Consider the following 21,509-nt stretch of genomic DNA (forward strand, 5'->3'; position numbering starts at 1 on the left):
ATTAATATTTACATCTTATAACAAATTAAGTTCTAAATTCAATTCATACAAGACAACATACGAGATGGGACACAAGATCATAATAACATTATATATTTAATTAGATGCCAATCAGATTGTCAAACATGTTACATAGGCAGTACAACAGCAAAATTCGGGACATCAAAAATTTCTAACACGTGTGCATACTACCACTTTAATAGCTTCAAATCTAATTTAGCAAGTACAGAACTAACACAACATGTTCAATCTTATAATCATAACCCACTCATCAATTCAGCAATCACAATAGTTAAACTAAATTCCAGTTATAAAATCCTTCAAAACGAAGCCCTCGTCATTGAGTGGTTTAAGCGCCACACATCACTTAACATATTAAACAAAAAGATTCCCGCCAACTTCTCCCCTGTTTGGAATTTAGCACGTATTAAGTTTCCGCATGCACTGAAATGCATTTCGGGAACCCAACCTGTATATAACACACTCGCACGCTCTCCCCTCCCCACTATAGCTAACTGAAGATGATTTCGTAAGTCGCTCGTGTGCGGCTATTAGCTTTTATCTCACTTCGTTTAATTTATTTTAATTAGACAACCATAGAATGGAAGGTGCACTTTCCTTTTTTAGAAAAATTTTTAAAGCCCATAACTTAGTTTTTAAATTTATAATCCTCGTAAGTTATTAGAATCTCTTAACCACTATGCACGTGGCAAAACTTTCAACCAACTAAGCGGATTACTCTGAGGTGAGTGCTGAAAAATTAAGCTAAGCTATATCCACGATGTAACCAACTTTAACTACAACCCATCATTTTATTTTACTTTCCGTTCTGCTCTGTGCTGCAAAATAGTGGATATAGAGATGAGTAGAGGCTTCAATTTGGCACCTCCTTAGCCAGGTGGGCAGGAGCAGCAGTGCGAAGCACACGCTTCTTGATTAGACTGGGGTTCAAGCCCGTGACCACAAAATATGGAGGATGCAGAAAGGTCAGGGAATGACCACCGCATATCTCCCAGAGCAATATGGCCTTAGTTGCTAATGCTTCTAAAAACCAAATGACAACAACAAAACAAACAGGCTTCAATTTAAAATCCCGAGATGAGTTTCCACCCAAAAAAAGTGTTAAATGATCTTTTGATGCTTTATATCCAGGTTGTGCCCTTTTATTTTCAGCTAAAAAAGTTCGCGAGGGCATTTTTTTCCAGAACAGTCCAGTTTCGTCGATGTTGAAAGAAAATTCGTTCATACTTTTAGTCGCCACCTTCAATTTTAATGATGTCTTTTAATTCACTGGGGAATCTTGAAGCAGTCTTTGTTTGCACTTGCACCTCCACCTTCTGTTCATATTAATAAAAGATGTTCCATGCTAATTAGTAGTGATCACTTTCATCTGTAAGATGCAGTAGAAATTTCTACTCTTTATACTGATCCTTCTTTTGAATAATTGTTCGCACTGATGCTTCATTCATTCCGTTTTCCTGTGTGATTTTAGCATACAATGCACTGTGTTCATGGCACTTGATAAAATCAAGTTTTTTTTCTAATGTAAGCCATTTACGTTTAGTAACTCCACCGCTTTCATTAATTTTCCTTTTTTGACTCATCATTTCATATTTAAAGGGGTAAAAAATAAATTGTGAAATGAAAATTTTGAAAAGCTATTACCTTGTCTCGTCAGGATGGAACACTGAACACTGTTGCACCTTGCCGCTGACTGCCTGAAGAGAGCTATTGGTGCATGTGACACAATAGAGTTAGCACCGCAGCATATATTGGCTACGACAATGCAGCATACATGTAGAGTACATGTCTTAGCTATTACTGTAAATTTTCAACTTAAACTTAGTCATAAAGTTTATTGCTTCCTCTGAAAACTAATAAATTTATTATAAGTTGAGATACAAAATTATAAACAAACAGGAGCTTTTGGGACGATGGAACATTATAGTCATAAAGCAATAAACTTTGACTATTATGGAACCTAATAACAAAGGCCTTTTCGCAGATTTAAACTTAATTGAAAACCGTGTTGTAGTGAAACCCATTCTGCTTGAAGCCGTGCTAAGTGAGGTATTGCTGTATTCATTTTTTAAGCAGCGAGACCTAATTCCGTGCAGTTGTTGTTGTTATTTGGTTTTTAAGAGCATTAGCAACTAAGGCCATATTGCTCCGGGGATATTCGGTGGTCATTTCCTGACCTTTCCGCATCCTCCGTATTTGGTGGTCATGGGTTCGAACCCCGGTCTAATCAAGAAGCGTGTGCTATGCACTGCTTCTTGGGGAGGGGGCCTCCTGGCTACAAAAGCGCCCCCATTCCATGCAGTAGATGACAAACTTTGTCCTGCTTTGTACTTCTTAATCATCTTCATTTCTAAATCAATTTTGTTTTGTTTTCTAGAACTGCCAGCACTTACACTTTAAGTTGGTCCCTTTCTCTTCACCATTGTAATAAGTAAATAGGAATGAAGAGAAGAATCTGAAAATGTATTTATGTTTTTTATATGATTGAAGATTTCAGTAAAGGGGAACTCATTTCACCATAATACCGTAACGTAAAAACCCACAGAATTCCAGTTATCGGTATTATCGCAAATGCAATAAAATCGAGTTTACTACCTGTTTATATTACATTTCACTAACAGAAAAGCCTAGTAAACCAGAAAGTGCAAATTGTTTTTATTGTTTTATGGTGGTGACCTCCAGAAATGTGTTTTAGAAAAATATTAGCATTAGCATTAATAGAAGCATTTGATACAAAAAAGCAAGCTTATGCAGCATCAGCCAAAAAAAAAAAAAAATAAATAAATAAAAAAACCACTTCCACTTCACCCCTCTGTTCATTCGAAATACCTATCCAGCTGAGCCTTAAACTTATTTAGGCTATCAACTTCCACGACAAGGAATGGAAGTCTGTTCCACCAACCAACCACCCGCTGGCTAAAGGCAAATTTCCGCACGTCTATCCTACATCTGTCTTTCCTCAATTTAAATTTATGCCCTCTCAGGTGATTATTCTGAGCAAGAGGAAGAATCCCATCAGCATTGAGCATGCTCAAACCATTCAAGGCTTTGTACACCTCTATTAGATCACCTCGCTGGTGCCTAGTCTCCAGACACTGTAATTTGCAAAACTTAAGCCTTTCTTCGTAAGAGCACCCCTTTGTTCCATTCACTAATCTTGTTGCCCTTCTCTGTACTCGTTCCAGCAGCTCTACATCCTTCTTGAAATGAGGCCTCCAGGCCTGTATACAGTACTCTAGGTGTGGCCTGACCATTGCCTTATACAAGGGAATAATCACCTCCTTATCCCTGCTAGAAAAATTCCTGTATATCATTGACAATACACCACGAGCTACTCTTGCAGCCCGTCTGCACTGTTCAGAGACTTCATATCTGCCTGCCAACCACCCCCAGTGGTTGGCAGGCAGGTTCCTTTCATTCTCTACCACTGTCAGTGTAGTACCACAGAGTTGATACGTTGCTCTGGGGTTGCTGTTTCCCATATGTAGTACTTTACATTTGTCAATGTTAAACTTCATTTGCCACCTCTCAGCCCATCTGCTCAACCTTTCCAGATCCTGTTACAGCAGCATAGTGTCCTTAACAACCCTGCCAACCTTTGTATCATCTGCAAACTTGGACATTAAGCTTGATATACCATCATCAATATCATTTATAAATAAAGAAAACAATAATGGACCCAATACTGAACCCTGAGGGACTCCACTAATAACATTAGTCCACGATGAGCAGTGTCCATTGATTACCACTCTCTGTCTTCTCCTCCTCAACCACCCCTTTATCCATAGCAGCAATTTGCCTCCAATGCCACACTGCTCCAATTTGTGCAGCAGTCTTCCATGTGCAACAGTATCGAAAGCCTTTCTAAGATCCAAGTATATAATATCAATGTTATTCCGTGCATCCAGTTCTTTTGTGGCAGCATCATAGTATCCAGTTAAAATGGTCAGGCAAGACTTCCCCTTAACAAAACCATGCTGTGTCCGAGCTATAACTGAAGTCTTGTCTAGATGATCCTGCAGTGCTTCTTTAACCAGTGCCTCAATTAATTTTCCGGGAACAGAAGTTAAACTCACAGGTCTATAATTACTTGTGTCAGCCTTTGATCCTCCTTTGAATTGGAGTCACATTTGCACATCTCCAGTCCATGGGTACTCCCCTGAGTCCAAGGAAGCTCTCATAATTATGGCTAAGGGTTTGCTTACTTCCTTTGCTACCTCCTTTAATATAACTGGATAGATCCCATCCACCCAAGGTGCCTTTCTTGTGTTTATCTTCAACAATTTCTCCTCCACTTTACTCTCAGTTATTACAAGATTCTCTAGCTTACTGCCAGAGTTGAATACACCTCTGGCATTCCCCTCGCTGAATAACTCCTCATGTGTGAATGTCAATGCAAAATATTCATTTAGTTTGTTAGCTACCTGAGCAGGATCATCAACAGTTGACCCATCGATATCAAGTGTACCAATCTGATTCATCCCCTTCCTTCTAGAGTTTACATAAGTAAAGAACTCTTTGCTGTTTTTATTTGCATCCCTTGCCAAAGATTTCTCGTAATCTGCCTTCGCCTGCCTAACCTCCTTTGTAACTTGGTTACAGATCAACTTGTATCTATCATAGGCTTCTGTGTCACGTGTTAATTTGTATGTATCCCATGCATTTTTCTTCTCTGACATATGTCTCATTAGTTCATCTGACATCCATTTAGGCCTAAACCTTGAACAATATTTCTTAGTTTTGTAAAGCCTAGTAGCTTCCAAGATAAGTTCTTTGAATGCTTCCCATTTTGAATTTTCTGTTAGTAACATCATCAGTTGGTCCCACTGTATAGAATTTAAATACTGTCTCAGACCATCGTAGTCGCCTTTACGAAAGCAATAACCCTTCCCTTTACCCCTAATGGTAGTTACCTCTTTGAGTAAATCCCACTTCAGCACACTGTGATCACTGCCACCTAGTGGTTCATTTATCTGCAGATTCTTAATGCATGAAGAATCACTACTGATAATCAAATCAAGAGTATTACTCCCTCTAATTGCCTCCCGAACATGCTGATGTAGAAAACAATCATCGAATAAATCCACAAAAGCCTTGCTAGTGTGTGAGTGGCCAGCCCCCAAATTCCAGCCCCCAAATTCCCCCAAATATCTGGGAAATTAAAATCCCCCATTATAAGACTCTCTGATTCACTGGCCCACTCTATTTCCCTGTACAGTTTCTTATTATACTCATCAGAGTCATTAGGCCTATAGCACACTACTACTCTCAATTTTGATCTCCCAATGCTTATGTCACACCAAACTGACTTGACACTGCACTGTGCAGCGATGTCGACTGGCTTCACTTCCTTGGATTTTATCTATTTCTTAACTAATAGCATAACCCCTCCTCCCTTCCTATCCTGTCTATCCTTTCTGTAGACATTGTACTCCCCCAATTCCGGTTCTGCATTCCTTATATCTGTGTGAAACCATGTCTCTGAAACCCCAACAATATCTGCCTTTGATGTTTTGAGCAATACCTCAAATTCATCAAATTTATTTACTAAACTCCTAGCAATGGTGTACACGCAAGTATACATGCACCTGTTCATTTTCTTAGCCACCCTAACACAACCCATGTGTTTACTTGTACCCCAATGATTCCCAGCAGTCTCTGAAATATCCTGCATCTTATTTTCCAGGCTGCTGCTCATTCCAATAGAAGCAGTGCAAGAATCACTTTTCCCTCTGCCAGTGGCTACTGTTAATCTATTGGTCCGTGTATCCCCCAAGCTAGCAGTTTGCCGACCTACCTAACACTGTCTCGATAACATCAGCAAACATTCTTGCACCCTTTCTATTTAAGTGTATCCCATCCCTGTAGAAGCAGTCTCTCCTGTTAACAAGTACAGATCAGGCTGAAAAAAATTCTAAAAAAGTGAGCCTTGCACAATCTTTCCAGGGCCGAATTGATCAACAGGGCTCTCATCATATACTCCCTCCTGTCGTGTCTGGGCAGAATTGCAGACACTCTCAAATTCAACCCTAATTCGCGGCTTTTTTTCAACAGTGACCTGTACTTGTTAAGGAATTCCGCCGGTCTCCTACTCTTAATATCATTAGTGCCAACGTGTACAACTATATCACCTTTTGTGCCCTTAAAAGATGATATCCGCAAAGGTGTTCAAAATTGATTCTTATAATGGAACATATGATAACGATGAAAGTGTAGCACAATTTCCTTTATAAAAATGACCTTTTATAGAGATAAATAGCTTAGTTATATAGCGAAAATTTCAATTTCCGAGGTCTTGGAAGAATTGCCAGTAAATGTGTTATTGGGTTCACATTACAATATTTTCACGATACCTCCATTTATTTCCGCGGGATGCAAAATATGTTTCCACGATTTTTTTAAGTTTTTTCAAAAATAAGGTGTATATATATATATATATATATATATATATATATATATATATACAGTGAAACTTTTCCTAACGGACACCTCTCATTAACGGACATCTCTCTACAACGGACATTTTCAAATTCCCCAACTCACCTCCATTGGTTTTAACGTGTTTTCAGCTTCTGTCTAGCGGACATTCTCTGTAATGGATGTGGACAGGCAATCTGCACTGTTTCGTTTAGATTAGCATTTAATTTGATCTCCCCATAACGGACAGCGGGCGAGCTCACGGCCCTTTTACTAGGAACATTTCTTCCACGTATTGCCTCAATCGTGTGTTTATTTTCTATTTCCAATTCTCTGAATTTTATCAAGGTTTACGTCGCGGTTCTAAACCCTTTTTCAAGAATTTTAAGGCACGTGTAAAACGTCTGATGAATTCAATGTGTGCAGGGGGGGATATGGTCGGCATTTCGTCGTTTCAGTTTTGTTCAGTGTTGTGTGAAGTGCACAATGTCTTCTCGTAAACATTTAACTTGAAGAGATAAAGTCGAACTCATTAATGCGTATGATCGGCAAAAAAATAGTGTTCGCAATCTCGCTGCAAAATTCAAAATCGGGAAGACGCAGGTAAGCAACATCCTAAAGAAAAAAAAATTAACTGCTCAAACAATTCCCCCAAATATCGGCAACACGGAAATGATCAGGTTCAAAAATCATTCCCGAAAACTGTTGGACTTCAAATTTACAATGCTACTTATGAGTGGTTTTGTCGCGCACGTGCTAAAAAAATTCCCATTAATGGGCCTATTATTAGGGAAAAGGCTTTGGAGGTTGCGAAATCTATGGGAGTAAATGAGTTCAAAGCTTCTGCGGGATGGCTAGACAAGTTCAAAACTCGGCATAAAATTTCTTGGAAAACCGTAATACTGGGGTTGTAACAGAGTGGACCGTCAAATTGGAAGATTTATGTCGTGATTTTGAAGCTAAGGATATTTACAACTGTGACGAAACATGGTTGTTTTTTAAAGCTCTTCCTGAAAAAACAATGAGTCTAAAAAACGAAAAGTGCCAGGGTGGAAACATTTCTAAGGAACGCTTGACTGTACTATTGTGTACAAATATGCTGGGAGACTTTGAACAACCTCTTGTTATAGGAAAACCACAAAATCCTCGTTGTTTCAAGGGCATAAAGTTGAATCTGTTGAATGTTGACTGGAAGTCTAATAGAAAAGCGTGGATGACACGAGATATCATGAGCGAATGGATAAGTCACTTTAACCAAAACATGATTCGTCAAAACAGAAAAATTATTCTTTTCATGGATAATGCTGCATCTCACCCGCACATTGAATTGCCCAACATTCAAATTGTTTTTCTGCCACCAAACACATCTGCAGAGTGTCAGCCCCTGGATCAAGGGATAATAAAAAAAATTAAACTTCACCACAGAAAACGTGTTTTAAGACATCTCATTGCAAACATGAACGATGTAACATGTGCAAGTGACCTTGCAAAGAAACTCAGCATCCTAGATGCGATTCAATGGATTTCCTCTTCAGTAAACGCAATTAGAAAACAAACTGTTGTGAACTGTTTTGTCAAGTCTGGCTTCTCAAACGCAAAAATTGAAATTGTGAACAATGTGGAGCACCAAGAAGAACAAGAACTTCAACATCTATTGATAATGTACGATACTCCAGTTACAAGTGACCCAGGCTACAAAGATATAGACTCGAACCTCACTACAGAAGATGGTGCTCTAGATATCAACGACATTATCATCGATATTTTTCAAGATGTTCCTCATGAGGATGAAGAAATGGAAGGTCATTCTGTCGAAGAACATATTAACGACGAACCACCGATGAAAATAGAAGAAGCGCTCATACAAATCAATCGTTTAAAAATGTTTTCGCCGCTGAAGAAGATACTGAAGGACTTTCGATGGTTTCTTCACTCCAAACAAATGTTGAAAACAAAATTATCAGCCGGAAGAAGGTGCAGAAGAAAATAAGTGATTACTGTATGTAGTTTTCTTAAGATAAAGTCATAATATGCATAGCACAATTGTATGTATATTATTTACAAAAATATTGTGCAAAATCTGTATATAATTTAATTTAATTTTACATTAAACGTTTAACGATTTTTCTATAATATCTTGTGTATGTAATTGTATATTATTTACAAAAATATTGTTCAAAATCTGTATATATTTTAATTTAATTTTACTTTAAACGTGTAACGATTTTTCTTTCTTTCTTTTTTTTTCTCCTTCAGACTTCTTGTTAGCGGACACTTCTCTCTAATGGACAGATTTTCATTCCCCATGGCTGTCCGTTAAAGGGAAGTTTCACTGTATATATATATATATATATATATATATACACACCTTATCTTTTTTATATATATATATATATATTGGAATTATGTCAAATGACGTTTAGGTTTAAATAATTATTGGCTCCAGCGTTAATGCTATTGTCTGAGGACAATTAGACATTTCACGTGCATGGGTTGTATATGAACTTAACTTATTTATACATTATTATTTTTAAATTGTGGTCCATTCTGATATTCCCTGTGGGAGTGTTGGGTTTGTTGTGACCCCAACCAACCCGCTAGTTATATTTAAAACTAGCCCTGATGTGGATAGCCATACATATAAAAATATAAGATACATATAAAAGCAACAAAATTAATGAAATTTTAAAGAAAGCAGGAGAAATTGGCAAAATTATTGAAAATTAATGAAAAAATGAAAATTAGCATTCTTCCTCATGGTCATACGTCTGCTACTCCTCAGGGGCTTTGAGCAGACATATAGCTATATGTCTGCTCAAAAGGCTAGTTTTAAATATAACTAATGGGTTGGTTGGGGGTCACTACAAACCTGACACTCCCAAGTAGTACCACAATTTAAAAATAATAATGTATAAATAAGTACACACACACACACACACACACACACACACACACACACACACACACACACACACACACACACACACTCCTTATTTTTTAAACTTACTACCAACTTGAGGTCATTGAGTTTGTCACAGACATTCTCTCTGATGTGCCAGACAAGCTGTACTTGCTACCTGTGAGTCTAAAACGCTGATGGAACTGATATTCAGGTAACACTCAAGTCAAGTTGACCCAATTTCGGCGAAGTCGAGACGGTCTATGACAGCCACATCCTCTGCTTGCACCTTCATGATGGTGGAACTGTTAGTAATCCTGGGTATAACCTGCATGCATACGTACATGGTGGGTGACCACCCAGGTGTGAACCAACGTAAGCAGGGGTTGAGGTGTGGCACCCACACCACATGGAGGAATGCCCCCCCCTCTATGTTACAAGGCAGTACTAGGTGGTAGATGACTCTCATCAACCAGTGCAATATCACCACTTTGCTTATTGATGGCTTGAAGTGGTGGAACCCATGTTTAGTCTCTAGAGCTAAGTTCAGGTCAACCCTTCCCCATCTCTTCCATCATGCAGTATAATTGATGACTTTTGAGGTTATTATGAACATCGTGGTGAGATACAATATTCCTTACATTTCGAGGGTACAGCTCTAAAACAGTGTTCGCAGGCTGGCCGCTAGTTAGTACACCGGACCTAACCTATTGGTAACTCTCTAGGAGGCTTCCGGATCAGCTAGTGTATAATCGTGCTACCTCTACTCTGCCAGATAGTGACTGGAGGGAGTCCAAGTAGTGTGTATGCGGGGGCCATTGTCGAAGCCACATTATGTCGAGGATCAGGGTATATTCTTACCATGTGTACGCCATATCCAAAAATTTCATTACTTCATACAGCATGTCCCACTCACTTTTTCTTACTATTGAATACACAATGAATTGTCAAACTAATAGAACAAGCTTATCTGCGAAAATATTTAAACCTTTAAACAAACATTTCCTGATTAATTTCACAAATATACGTGGTCTCAATTCTAATCTCAACGATGTCCATTTCCATTTGCAGTCTGCCAAACCCCATGTACTTTTTCAGACAGAATCTCAGTTATCTGTTGATTCAACTACTACTCATTTCAGATGCCCAAATTATTCTCTGTATGATTCCTTTCGCCTCAAAGATGATATGTCCTTTGGTGATTTGTCCTTGTGCATATGTCCATTCTGATATTCCCTGTCAGAATCAATTTGGAATCTCCTCTCTTCGATCTTGTCTGGCTTAAAATCTCTCTACCTCATTGTGTCAAATTCATCTGTTGTCTCTACCATTCTCCCAACTCCACTAATCAGTTGGAGCTCTTTGACTTCCTCTCTTTGCAACTTGACTTTCTCCAGTCCAACTTTCCTAACTTTCCCAACTTTCCTAATTGTCTTTTCTCCAATGGAGCCTTTATGTCATAGCTATTCTCAACCTCGTGTTGTTTGGCATTACAAGAATGCAAAATGGAATGACCTGTGAGATTTCTTTTCCTTGATCGGATTACTGTTTCAAAACTTCTGATGTGAACATTTGCTCAGATCATGTCAGTGAAATTATTCTTGTAGGAATGCAATCCTTTATCCCACACTCCACTTTAAAATCTCGTCCTTTATCTAAACCTTGGTTTCCCAATAAATGTGCTAAGGCTGTTCAAGAGAAGAACGTTGCATATCATAATTGGCTTGTTTCTAATTCTTCAGTTTCATTTTCTGCCTACACCAAAGCTCACAACAATTGCAAAGCAGTTATTAATCAGTCCAAAGTAGAGTTTGAACAGGCTAAGAGTTGAAAACTTGCTTCTTGCCCTAATGGTAGCCGAGCATTCTGGTCTCTTGCCAAAGCTATTGGCCGCAACTTTTGCCCATCTCTGCTCCCACCTCTGGCCCAACCAGATAGTTCTGTTGTCACTTCAGCCAAGGATAAAGCTGACCTGCTAGCATCCCATTTTTATTCCAACTCATGTATTAATGATCTTGGTAAAACACCTCCCACCATTCCCAACACGCTCCATTCTCCAGGTCCCGATGGTATTTCTCCACTTGACAAAACCTGTGCTGTTGAACTTACTCCTGTTCTTTGCCGCCTTTTTTTACTTAATTATTCCAAAGGTGTTTTTCCTTCTGCTTGGAAATTTGCTCATATCCAGCCAGTTCCTAAAAAGGGTGACAAATCCCTCCCATCCAATTATCGTCCCAATGCAATTACTTCTACTCTTTCTAAAGTAATGGAGAAATCAATTAACCAACAATTCTTAAACTACCTAGAAACCTTCCGTCTGATTAAATCGCCAGTATGGATTCCATCAGTGTCGATCCACTGGTGATATTCTGGCTTATATTACCCATTTATGGACTAATTCAATGGAAAGGTTCAGTGAAACACAAGTAGTTGCTCTTGACATCTCAAAAGCTTTCGATCATGCTTGGCATAAAGGTCTTCTAAACAAGCTTCCATCTTATGGTTTGCCAGCTATTTTTTGTAATTGGTTATCCAGTTTTCTGTCTGATTGCTCACTGAGGGTGATGGTAGATGGCTCTCTGTCTTCTAACTTCTCCACCAATGCCGGTGTCCCCGAAAGTTCAGTTCTTTCCCCCACTTTTTTCCTCTTGTATATTAATGACCTTTTTCCATTGACTGGAAATCCTATCCATAGTTTTGCTGATGATAGCACATTGCATTGCACTTTCCATTTTGAGAAACCTTGCCCTGCTCAATCAGTTTCAACTTCTCGAAAATGTGCTACCAATTCCTTAAATGCTGATCTTCAGGTAATTCTCCAGTGGGGCAAAGATAACTTAGTTGATTTCAAACCTTCTAAAACTCGGTCTTGTCTTATATCTCGCAAAAAGGATTCTTCTGCTCCTATGCTTATCTTTAGTGACACTCCGATTTCTAGGCAAAATGATATATCTCTTTTGGGGATTACTCTGACTTCTAATCTCTCTTAGCACAAGCACATTACAAATATTGCTTCCTCTGCATCTAAAAAACTTGGTTTTTTCTTTCGCTCTCGGCATTACTTTTCTTCCAAACAGCTGCTCACTCTGTATAAATCGCAAATCCCACATCATTGTTCCCACATCTGGGGTTGTGCCCCCAAAATCTCTCTCAGGCTTCTTGATTCCATTTGGTTTTTGTTATTTGGTTTTTTTTTTTTAGGAGCATTAGCAACTAAGGCCATATTGCTCCGGGATATGTGGTGGTCATTCCCTGACCTTTCCGCGTCCTTCGTATTTGGTGGTGACGGGCTCGAACCCCGGTCTAATCAAGAAGCGTGTGCTACGCACTGCTGCTCCTTCCCACCTGGCTACGGAGGCGCCCTTGATTCCATTCAGAAGAGGGCAGTTAGGTTAATTAATGATTCATCTCTAACAGAGTCTCTCCACTCGCTGTCTCATAGACGTACTGTTTCTGCTGCATGCCTCTTCTACAGATACTTCCATGGGCTTTGTTCTTCTGAATTGGCTTCTATAATTCCCGCTCTCTCTTTCAAAACTGTCCGAACATGTGCAGCCACCAGCCAACATTCATTTATTGTCCAACTTCAAACTCATAGAACCAACTTTTCATCTTCCTTGTTTATTCATTCAACTGCCGTTTTCTGGAACAACCTTCCTTCATACGTATTTCCTGAAAATTACAGTCCACAGAAGTTCGAGGTGGTGTCAACAAATTTCTTTTGTCTTCTCAACCTTCAACCCAAGTGCGGTACTAAGTACTATAGGTTCTAATACCTCTCCTGTTTGGGGTCTACATAAAAAAAAAAAAAATGGATAAATTGGAGAAATTGCATATAACTGGTGCAATTTAATAAGAATTTTTTTAAGAATACCCATGAGGCCAAAGGGCCAAGTATTTAGGTAACCTAAGTTGGACTTCATTGTTGTACCCTATAAATAAACACATAGATTATAATAAAATAGTAAAATTTAAATGATGATGTAGCTAATTATTGATATATGGATACATTGAATGGAATGTTAACAAGGGCTAGCTCCACTCAATATATCCCATCAATAACACTAGTTTACAAATTTAGTTTGTTCACTGGGGTTTGAATTTCAATAGATCCTACTGCCGAAATATGTTCCTGTGATTTTAAATATGACTTAAATTTTTTTCTATCACATCCAGATACATCACAATTTAAGAAATAAAAACGTACTGTTTTTTATGAAAGTATATAACTTTATTGTATTTAGTAATGGCAAATTGATAGGATTACATTTTCATATATCAAAAAATACGTAAATACTAACAAGTATTAATCAAAATTCTGAAACTTTTGTTAATTAGACCTTCGTCTCTTTGTTTGAAAAGAACATTTAATCGTTTTTCTTTTATGTACAGTGCCAGGTTTCTCTCTTTTTAAACACCAGCTGTAGTCGGCCCTTATGTGCTTGTATTCCACCTTCCCTGGTATCTCTGCTCCATTTCCTTTACGTCCTGATGGAATCTCACCCCTTGTTCTTCGCTCATCTGTTCAAGATTTACGTGGGAAAAATCAAGATGGGCATGCAAAAAGTGAATTTTGATGCTCATTGCAACCTATGCGAAGCTTTTTGTACATATTTCAAACAATTTTCTCATAATCCTGTGATTTATGATTTCCTAGAAAGTTTTCCATTACACTTTTAAAGGCAATCCAAGCTTCCCTTTCAATGTCAGTCATAGTAGTTTCAAACTGACCGTCTAAAAGCAATTTTCTAATTTGGGGGACCATTGAAGATACCCTCCTTAAGTTTTGCATCAGATAAACCTGGAAATTTACTGCAAAGGTACTTAAAGCAGTTGCCATCCTTATTCAGTGCTTTAACAAATTGCTTCATTATGCCTAACTTGATATACAGTGGAGGTAAAAGTATTTTATCTGGCTTCACCAAACTTTTGTGCACAATATTTTTTGACCCTGGTGTAAGAGTGTGCCTCCGAGGTCATTGCTTCTTTGTCCAATGCAGCGCTTTAACTCTGCTATCCCATTCACAAATAAAGCATGGCATTTTAGTGTACCCACCCTGTTGCTCCAACAACATACATAACACTTTTAAGTCTCCACATAGTTGCCATTCGTGATTTTGATATTTAATTTTCTCCAGAAGCAACTTTAGATTGTCATAAGTTTCTTTTAAGTAGACTGAATGAGCAACTGGCACAGATGTGTACAAAGTAAAGTGTAAAGTGTGTTCATGTCAAACGGCACACCAGGGGTTTCCCCCATCTCCGCGTGGTTTTCTTTGTGGGTGTAACAGATCACTGTTAAGGCCAGAGATTTAAAAGTGTATGGGATTTGGAAGTATTGTGTTGTGTATCGTTGTTCCTCTGGCCATTTAGTCGCTAGACCCCTGCTGGGGCCCAACGTTTAAACCCCCGCTATTCGCGGTATCTGTATTCACGGTCGCTGATTTAATATAAAATGAAACCTAAAAAAATGTGAATTTTAAAGCGGCGTGAACATTTTCCACCATAAAAAAACATGGGCGTGGCTAAAATTATCTTTCCCAGTCAAAACAGCGCTCAGTGTGTGGGGGGAGAGGGGTGACAAAATCGCGAGCGTGGATGTTTCTCGCTAATCCTTGTTCAGTATGTGTTATGCGCTTGTCATGGAAGGTTTCGTCGTTTGCTTTTAATTTATATGCTTATAAATTGAATAAATTTATCAAATTGATATGCTTACAAAAGTGATAAATCTACCGTTTTGCAGTGTAAAACAGACTTTTTCGAGTGTGTTAATGGAAGAAAGTGACTTTATTGTGGACAAGTTCTTTCTAACCTGTACAAAAATATGGCTACGAATAACAAGGGAAATGTGAAAAGATCAAAGAAGGTGATGACATTAGCGAATAAAATTGAGTTATTAGATAAAATTTCTAATGGTGAAAGTGTCTCCTCAGTGGCAAAATATTATAAAATCAATTAGTCAACGGTATGATCAATCAAGAAATCGGAAGAAAAAATCCACCGTAATGTCTGTGAAAACGCGCTAATTACTTCAAAAATTTGCTCTGTAACTCATGATGTTAAATTAGAAAAAATGGAAAAGGCTTTAAATCTGTGGATAGAAGACCGAACTCAAAATAAAATTCCGTTAAGTTCACTCATCTTTCGTGAAAAGGCAAAACTCCTTTATCAACACTTTAGCGAAACAGGTGATAGCACTGGTGGGATAAGTTTTTTAGCTAGCAAAGACGCTGGTTTGAAAGATTTGTTTGAAATTTCTAATAAATATTACATTTAATATTAAATTGTTTCTTATATTCATTTCGATGCCATATGCTTGCATTTCACTATGTACTGTCTATGTACATAGTCATATTATGACGGTACATATAATACATACATAGACAAAATTTTAGACTATGGAACGGAACCCCTTTATTACTATGGGAGCCATAACTCAGTATTTGCGTGTTCGGTATTCGCAGCATTTCTCAGGAATGTAACCCCCGCGAATAGCGGGAATTTACTGTATTTATCTCCATTATACAAGTGAACACCTTTTACACTAGTCTTAGAAGAGTCTATAAATAGTCTCTATTCACTAGGAACATATGATGGAGCTCCTAAAGGCACTTATTAAACCAGCGAAAAATATCTTGTGGAAAATACTGTATAAACTCCCTTTCACAATTTCTGTACCAGGAAAATTATGTACCTGGAGCAAGTAAGTTCTTTGCTTGAAATCTGGATCCCAGAATTTCAGCAGCATACTTTGGAAGACCTAAGTCCCTTACTAAATTGTTCAGTTCAACTTGTGTGAATTGCTGTGGCATTAAAATATTTTCTGCTTGATAACATTCCTCTGAATTCTCAACAGAAGGAATTGGAAAGTTGCTGGAGAGGCCTTCATCCTGCAGTGGATTGAAAATGGCTGATGATGATGATGATGAACATTCCTCTTCACTAACCTCTTTAGCTTCTGCTTCGGTGGAAGAAGATGTGGACTCCAAAGTTTCTGGTAGGGGTTTTACAGGCAGATCAGGTCCAAGTGGAACCGGTCTTACGGCTGATGGTAGATCTGGGTATTTGATGTCCTTTTTATTTTTTGAATTGTAACTTTTAATGTCACATACACAAAAATAACATTCGGCATGGCTTACTGGCTCGCGCTATACCATAGGTATAGCAAATGGAAAGCACACCTTTTTTCCTTGACTCCATTTTCTAAGATGTTCGACACATGTATGGCATACTTTATGCGGTGCCCACGATTTATCCTGATCGCCTAGTTTTATGTCAAAGTATGCATAATGCGATTTTTTTATAAAATTGGTAATATTTCGTCTCTGCTTTACAGGAACAAAACAATCACATATGTAACAAAATATGTTGGAACTGTTTGTACACTTTCTGGTTGCCATACTAAAAGAAAATTAACGCACAATGAGAGGTCACGATGGTTTTTACAGGAGTACTGTGACCACATAAGGGATGTGCCAGTTATATAGGCTCTGTGGTTGAGTGGACTGTACAAACAAGTGAGTGCATGCTCAGACAGGTTTAACCTGTAACTACACACAGGAGTCTCCCAGACTCCACTTGGAAAATAAAATTCTGGGAATCACAGATGGGCCAGAAGAGCGGGGTGGGGTCGTCTACCTTCCTGGGTCAAGGTCAGCTACCTTGCAGTGTGTGTAGTTACGGGTTAAACATGCACAGTCTTTTGTATTTGAGGCAAATATTTGATACTGATTACGAATATAGGGGTATAAAACTTGTAAACCATTGCAGAAACTATAGTTATGTACACATTTGCGTATAATACCTAGGTAATATTTTGTTAATGAATTGTGAAAAATCTTTACATGATAGAAACAAACGGACTTCGGTTTAGTAATCAGTAAACATGCATAAATAACTGCCACATACTTTTACTCAAACCCCAGATACACTGTAAACCAGTGTAATTAGCTGAGGCTATCTGTTTGCCATTTGCCAGTTATCTAGATTCGAATATACCGAGAATATACTATCAATTTAGTTTAATTACTTTAATATACTTTAAATTTAGCAGGAGTCTCCCAGACTCCATAATGGCAGAATAACTGCAAGCTTGACAGTTAGCAGTGAAAATTAATAATAAAAAATAATAGAAGTGAATCAAGAATAATAAAAGTGAGTACCAACTATTAATTAGTGCAATTTATTTATGTAGTGAAAAGGAAAGGCTTATGCCAAAATTAAGGCGGAAAAAAAAAAATATATATTATCATATTATTGGTTACTTCCATGTTCAGGTTTATAGACTTGTTGTATTTCACAGCATGCAAAATTGGAAACTGCATATCTTGCTTTTGCAATGAGAATAACCTACAGTACTCCATTAACAGCCATAAGATTCACGGTTTCTGTAATACTCCCACCATTCAACCAGTACCCAACGACCATCACTTTTTCGAGCTCCGTTAGGTCATGACCCTCACCAATGTTGATCAATTACTTTGTACGGACTGTATTCCACAAACTTGCACTATGACTTTTATCAGTTCTTGACACAATTAGTGTGCTGTCACTATAATGTTTTGACTGGACAATGTACATAAAAGATTATAATGAATGTTTTTCTGAATTGACATAGCTTGTAAATATTTCTGAAGCATTCATAAACAGCAAAATAATAAAGATATTTATTTATATTTTATTGATACCAATTTTTTTACTTTATTGACAGGTTGAACAACAATTGGAAATTAACAAAACTTTCCAGCTTTGGATCTTGGGGAAAGAGCTGGCCACAAATAATTCTGCTGCTCTGCACAGCTACAACATTGTAACACCAGGTTGTCCCATATTTCTCTATTTGTCTAATTCAAAACTGCAGAAAAAAGAGAACACTAATTATTGTAATGATCAGTTAAAACTGCAGGATATCTCTAATTTAAAAGTTCTACATGAAGAATTCATGATGAAAAAAGCTAAAGTTGATAATCAAGCTCTTTCATACAATGACCACACCTCATTTTTTTCTCTGAAGGAAGAACATGCAGTACTGCAAAAAGAAAGTTTCCAAAATAATAAGGAACTTGATATTGGTCATTCCCAGTCAAAAACAAATCATTCAGAAATATGTGTAGAACAATCAATGTATTCTCAACACAATCACCCAGCAGATAAAAGTAATTTTTCTGAAGTTCAGATTAGAAACATATGTACTGATATAGAGAATAAGAGAGAACTGGGTAAGCAAGTTTCATTAATAGAAGCTCCTATTATCTCAGATGTGAAGAACATTCGACATAATATTAGCACTGATATTTTAAAAAGTTCATCTGGTGTAGGTGAGGCAAAAATTTTATTACTCTTTTAAATTAATTTAACCTGGTATTAAGTTGTGATTAGTTTCATTTTCTAGATAATGAATATTGCCTTCTTAAACCATTAATCTAAAATAATAATTATTATTATTTTTTAATTTATGATTATCTAGTCAAATAATATATGTTACTAATGACTAGACTGAACCAAATAGAATTGTGGTATTTATAGGGTAACACACATGTAAAAGTTATAGAATTAACCCTCTAGTAGGCTTATGAATTTATTTTTAATCCATACACATGTACTCAGAAAATATAATCCCATTTAAAACCTAAAAAATTTGAAAGGACTAATCCCATTTTTCTTACTTTTTTTAGGCCACCTTTATTTTCAATCTTTTTTAACATAACTGTGAAAAATTCATTTTTAGATGCATTACATGTATGCATAATGCATATGTTGTCTTCACCATGTCTGTTCATTTACAAGGTAAGTGGTCCTTAAGGCTGTCACAGACATTCTCTGAGGTATGCCAAGCTTGGCTTTGCTACCTGGGAGTCTAAGATGCTGATGGAACTGCTATTTGGGTGACACTGAAGTCAAGTGGACCTAATTTCCATGGACTCTGGTCTGTAATAGCCAAATGCTATAATTGCACCCCTTTATGTTGGTGGGACTGTTAGTAACCCTGGGTATAAACCCCAATGCACAATGCCTGAAATATGGCACATAGCATACTGGAAGTGACTACCCAGGTGCGAACCAGCATAAGCAGGGGTGTTGCGGTTTGGCACCCAAACCACATGGAGGATTGCTGCCCATCTGTGTTACAAGGTGGTAGATGACTTTCATAAACTGGTGCAATACCACCACTTTGCTTATTGGAAGCTTGAAGTGGTGGAACCCATGTTTAGTCTCCAGAGAAAAGCTTCTGGTAACTCCCCCTCCCCATCTGTTCAATCATGCAGTATGATTGATGTGTTTTGAGGTTATGATGGACATCATGGCGAGATCCAATCTTCCTTTCATTTCAAGGGTACAGCTCTAAAATGGTGTTCACATGCTGGCCACTTGATATTCCACCAGACCAAACCTATTGGTGACTCTCTAGAGGAGGCTTATGGATCAGCTAGTGTATAATCTTGCTGCCTCTAATTTACCAGAGGGAGTCCAAGTAGTGCATATGTAGGGGACATTATCAAGTCACGTTATGTAAAGGAGCTGGGTATATTCTTGCCATCTGTACACCATATCCAAAAATTTCATTACTTCTTACAGCCTTTCGAGCCTGTCACCACCAAATACGGAGGATGCGAAAAGGTCAGGGAATGACCACCACATATCCTGGAGCAATATGGTCTTAGTTGCTAATGCTCCTAAAAACCAAATAACAAACAAACATCTTACAACCTCCTCACCTTTTCTTACTACTGAATACATCGTGAATTGTCAAACTAATAGAACAAACCTATCTGAGAAAAGATCTAAACCTCCCAAACACTTCCTTATTCATTTCACAAATATATGTGGCCTCAGTTCCAATCTCAGTGATGTCCATTTCCACATACAGTCTGCGAGACTCTTGTACTTTTTCTGACATGACCGAATCCCATTTATTAGTAGATTCAACCACTGCTCATCTTATTTATCCAAATTATTCGTTGTATGAGTCATTTTGCTTCAAAGGTGGTACTTGTGCATAAGTTCTGATATTCTCTGTCAGAGATTTAGTAATTGGAATCTCCTCTTTTGGATCTTCCAATCTATTGTCCAAACATCCAATCTGTTACCTCTCTCATTGTCCCAACTCCACTGATCACTTCGAAATCTTTGACATCCTCTCTTTGAAACTTGACTTTCTTCAGTCCAATTTTCATAACAGTGAGGTAATTTTCATTTGTGATTTTAATGTTCACAACTCCAGCTGTTGAGATGCTGAGGCTTTTACAATTATCATCTCACATAGATTGTTCAGTTACCTACTAGAATACCAGACATTCCTAACCACGCAGCCAGCATACTTGATCTTTTTCTCACAAACATCCTTCTGATTATGCAGTCGAGGTGAGTGGCCCTCTAGGCACCTCAGATCACAACTTGAATACAGTCTTTTTCAATGGAGCCTTTTTTTGTGGTCATTCTCAACCTCATGTTATTTGACATTACAAGAATGCAAAATGGGATGATCTGCGAGATTTTGTTTCTTCTTTTCTTTGGTTGGATTACTGTTTCAAATTTTGTGATATCAACGTTTGCTCAGATCATGTCAATAAAATTATTCTTGTGGGGATGAAATCCTTTATTCAACACTCCACCTTAAAATCTTGTCCTTTATTTATTAAACCTTGGTTTTCCAATAAATGTGATAAGGCTTTTCAAGATAAGAATGTTGCATATTGCATTTGGCTTATATTGAAATCTGTAGCTTGATTTTCTACTATATAGCTTGCAACAATTGTAAAGCATTTATTAATCAATCTCAACTAGATTTCAAACAGGTTAAGAATAGAAACATTCTTCTTCTTCTTCTTCTCCAAATGGTAGTAGAGCGGTCAAGTCTCTTGCCAAACTATTGGCCACAACTTTTGCCTATCTCAATTCTCACCTCCATAAAACCAGATGGTTCTATTGCCACTTCAGCCAAAGATATAGCTGACTTGCTAGCATCCTATTTTACTTTCAAATCATGTATTGATGATATTTATAAACAACTTTCTACCATTCCCAGTACACTGCATTCAGTGCCTTTTGTGGTCTTTCGTCAAAACGATGTTAGAAAGATTTTGAACAATCTTGATGCTAAGAAACCTCCAGGTCCTGATAATATTTCTCTGCTTGTTCCCAAAACCAGTACTCCTGTTCTGTGTTGCCTTTT

The 21,509-nt window shown here is 37.7% G+C and overlaps 1 protein-coding gene across 3 annotated transcripts in view; it reads left to right on the forward strand.

Moving 5' to 3' along the window:
* Nucleotides 1-21,509, forward strand: part of LOC150079043 (ranBP-type and C3HC4-type zinc finger-containing protein 1-like) — a 328,766-nt gene that overhangs the window by 148,874 nt on the left and 158,383 nt on the right. For 2 of the 3 annotated variants that reach the window (XM_090382645.1, XM_090382647.1), the window contains one exon: nucleotides 18,048-18,654. In XM_090382645.1, coding sequence (XP_090238771.1) covers nucleotides 18,048-18,654 — 607 coding nt within the window. The remainder of the gene's footprint in view (nucleotides 1-18,047; nucleotides 18,655-21,509) is intronic. The other variant, XM_090382646.1, reaches the window with a different exon arrangement.

Source organism: Mastigoproctus giganteus, chromosome 10, assembly GCF_048544385.1.
Source record: "Mastigoproctus giganteus isolate SK-2022 chromosome 10, ASM4854438v1, whole genome shotgun sequence".
NCBI lineage: Eukaryota > Metazoa > Arthropoda > Arachnida > Uropygi > Thelyphonidae > Mastigoproctus > Mastigoproctus giganteus.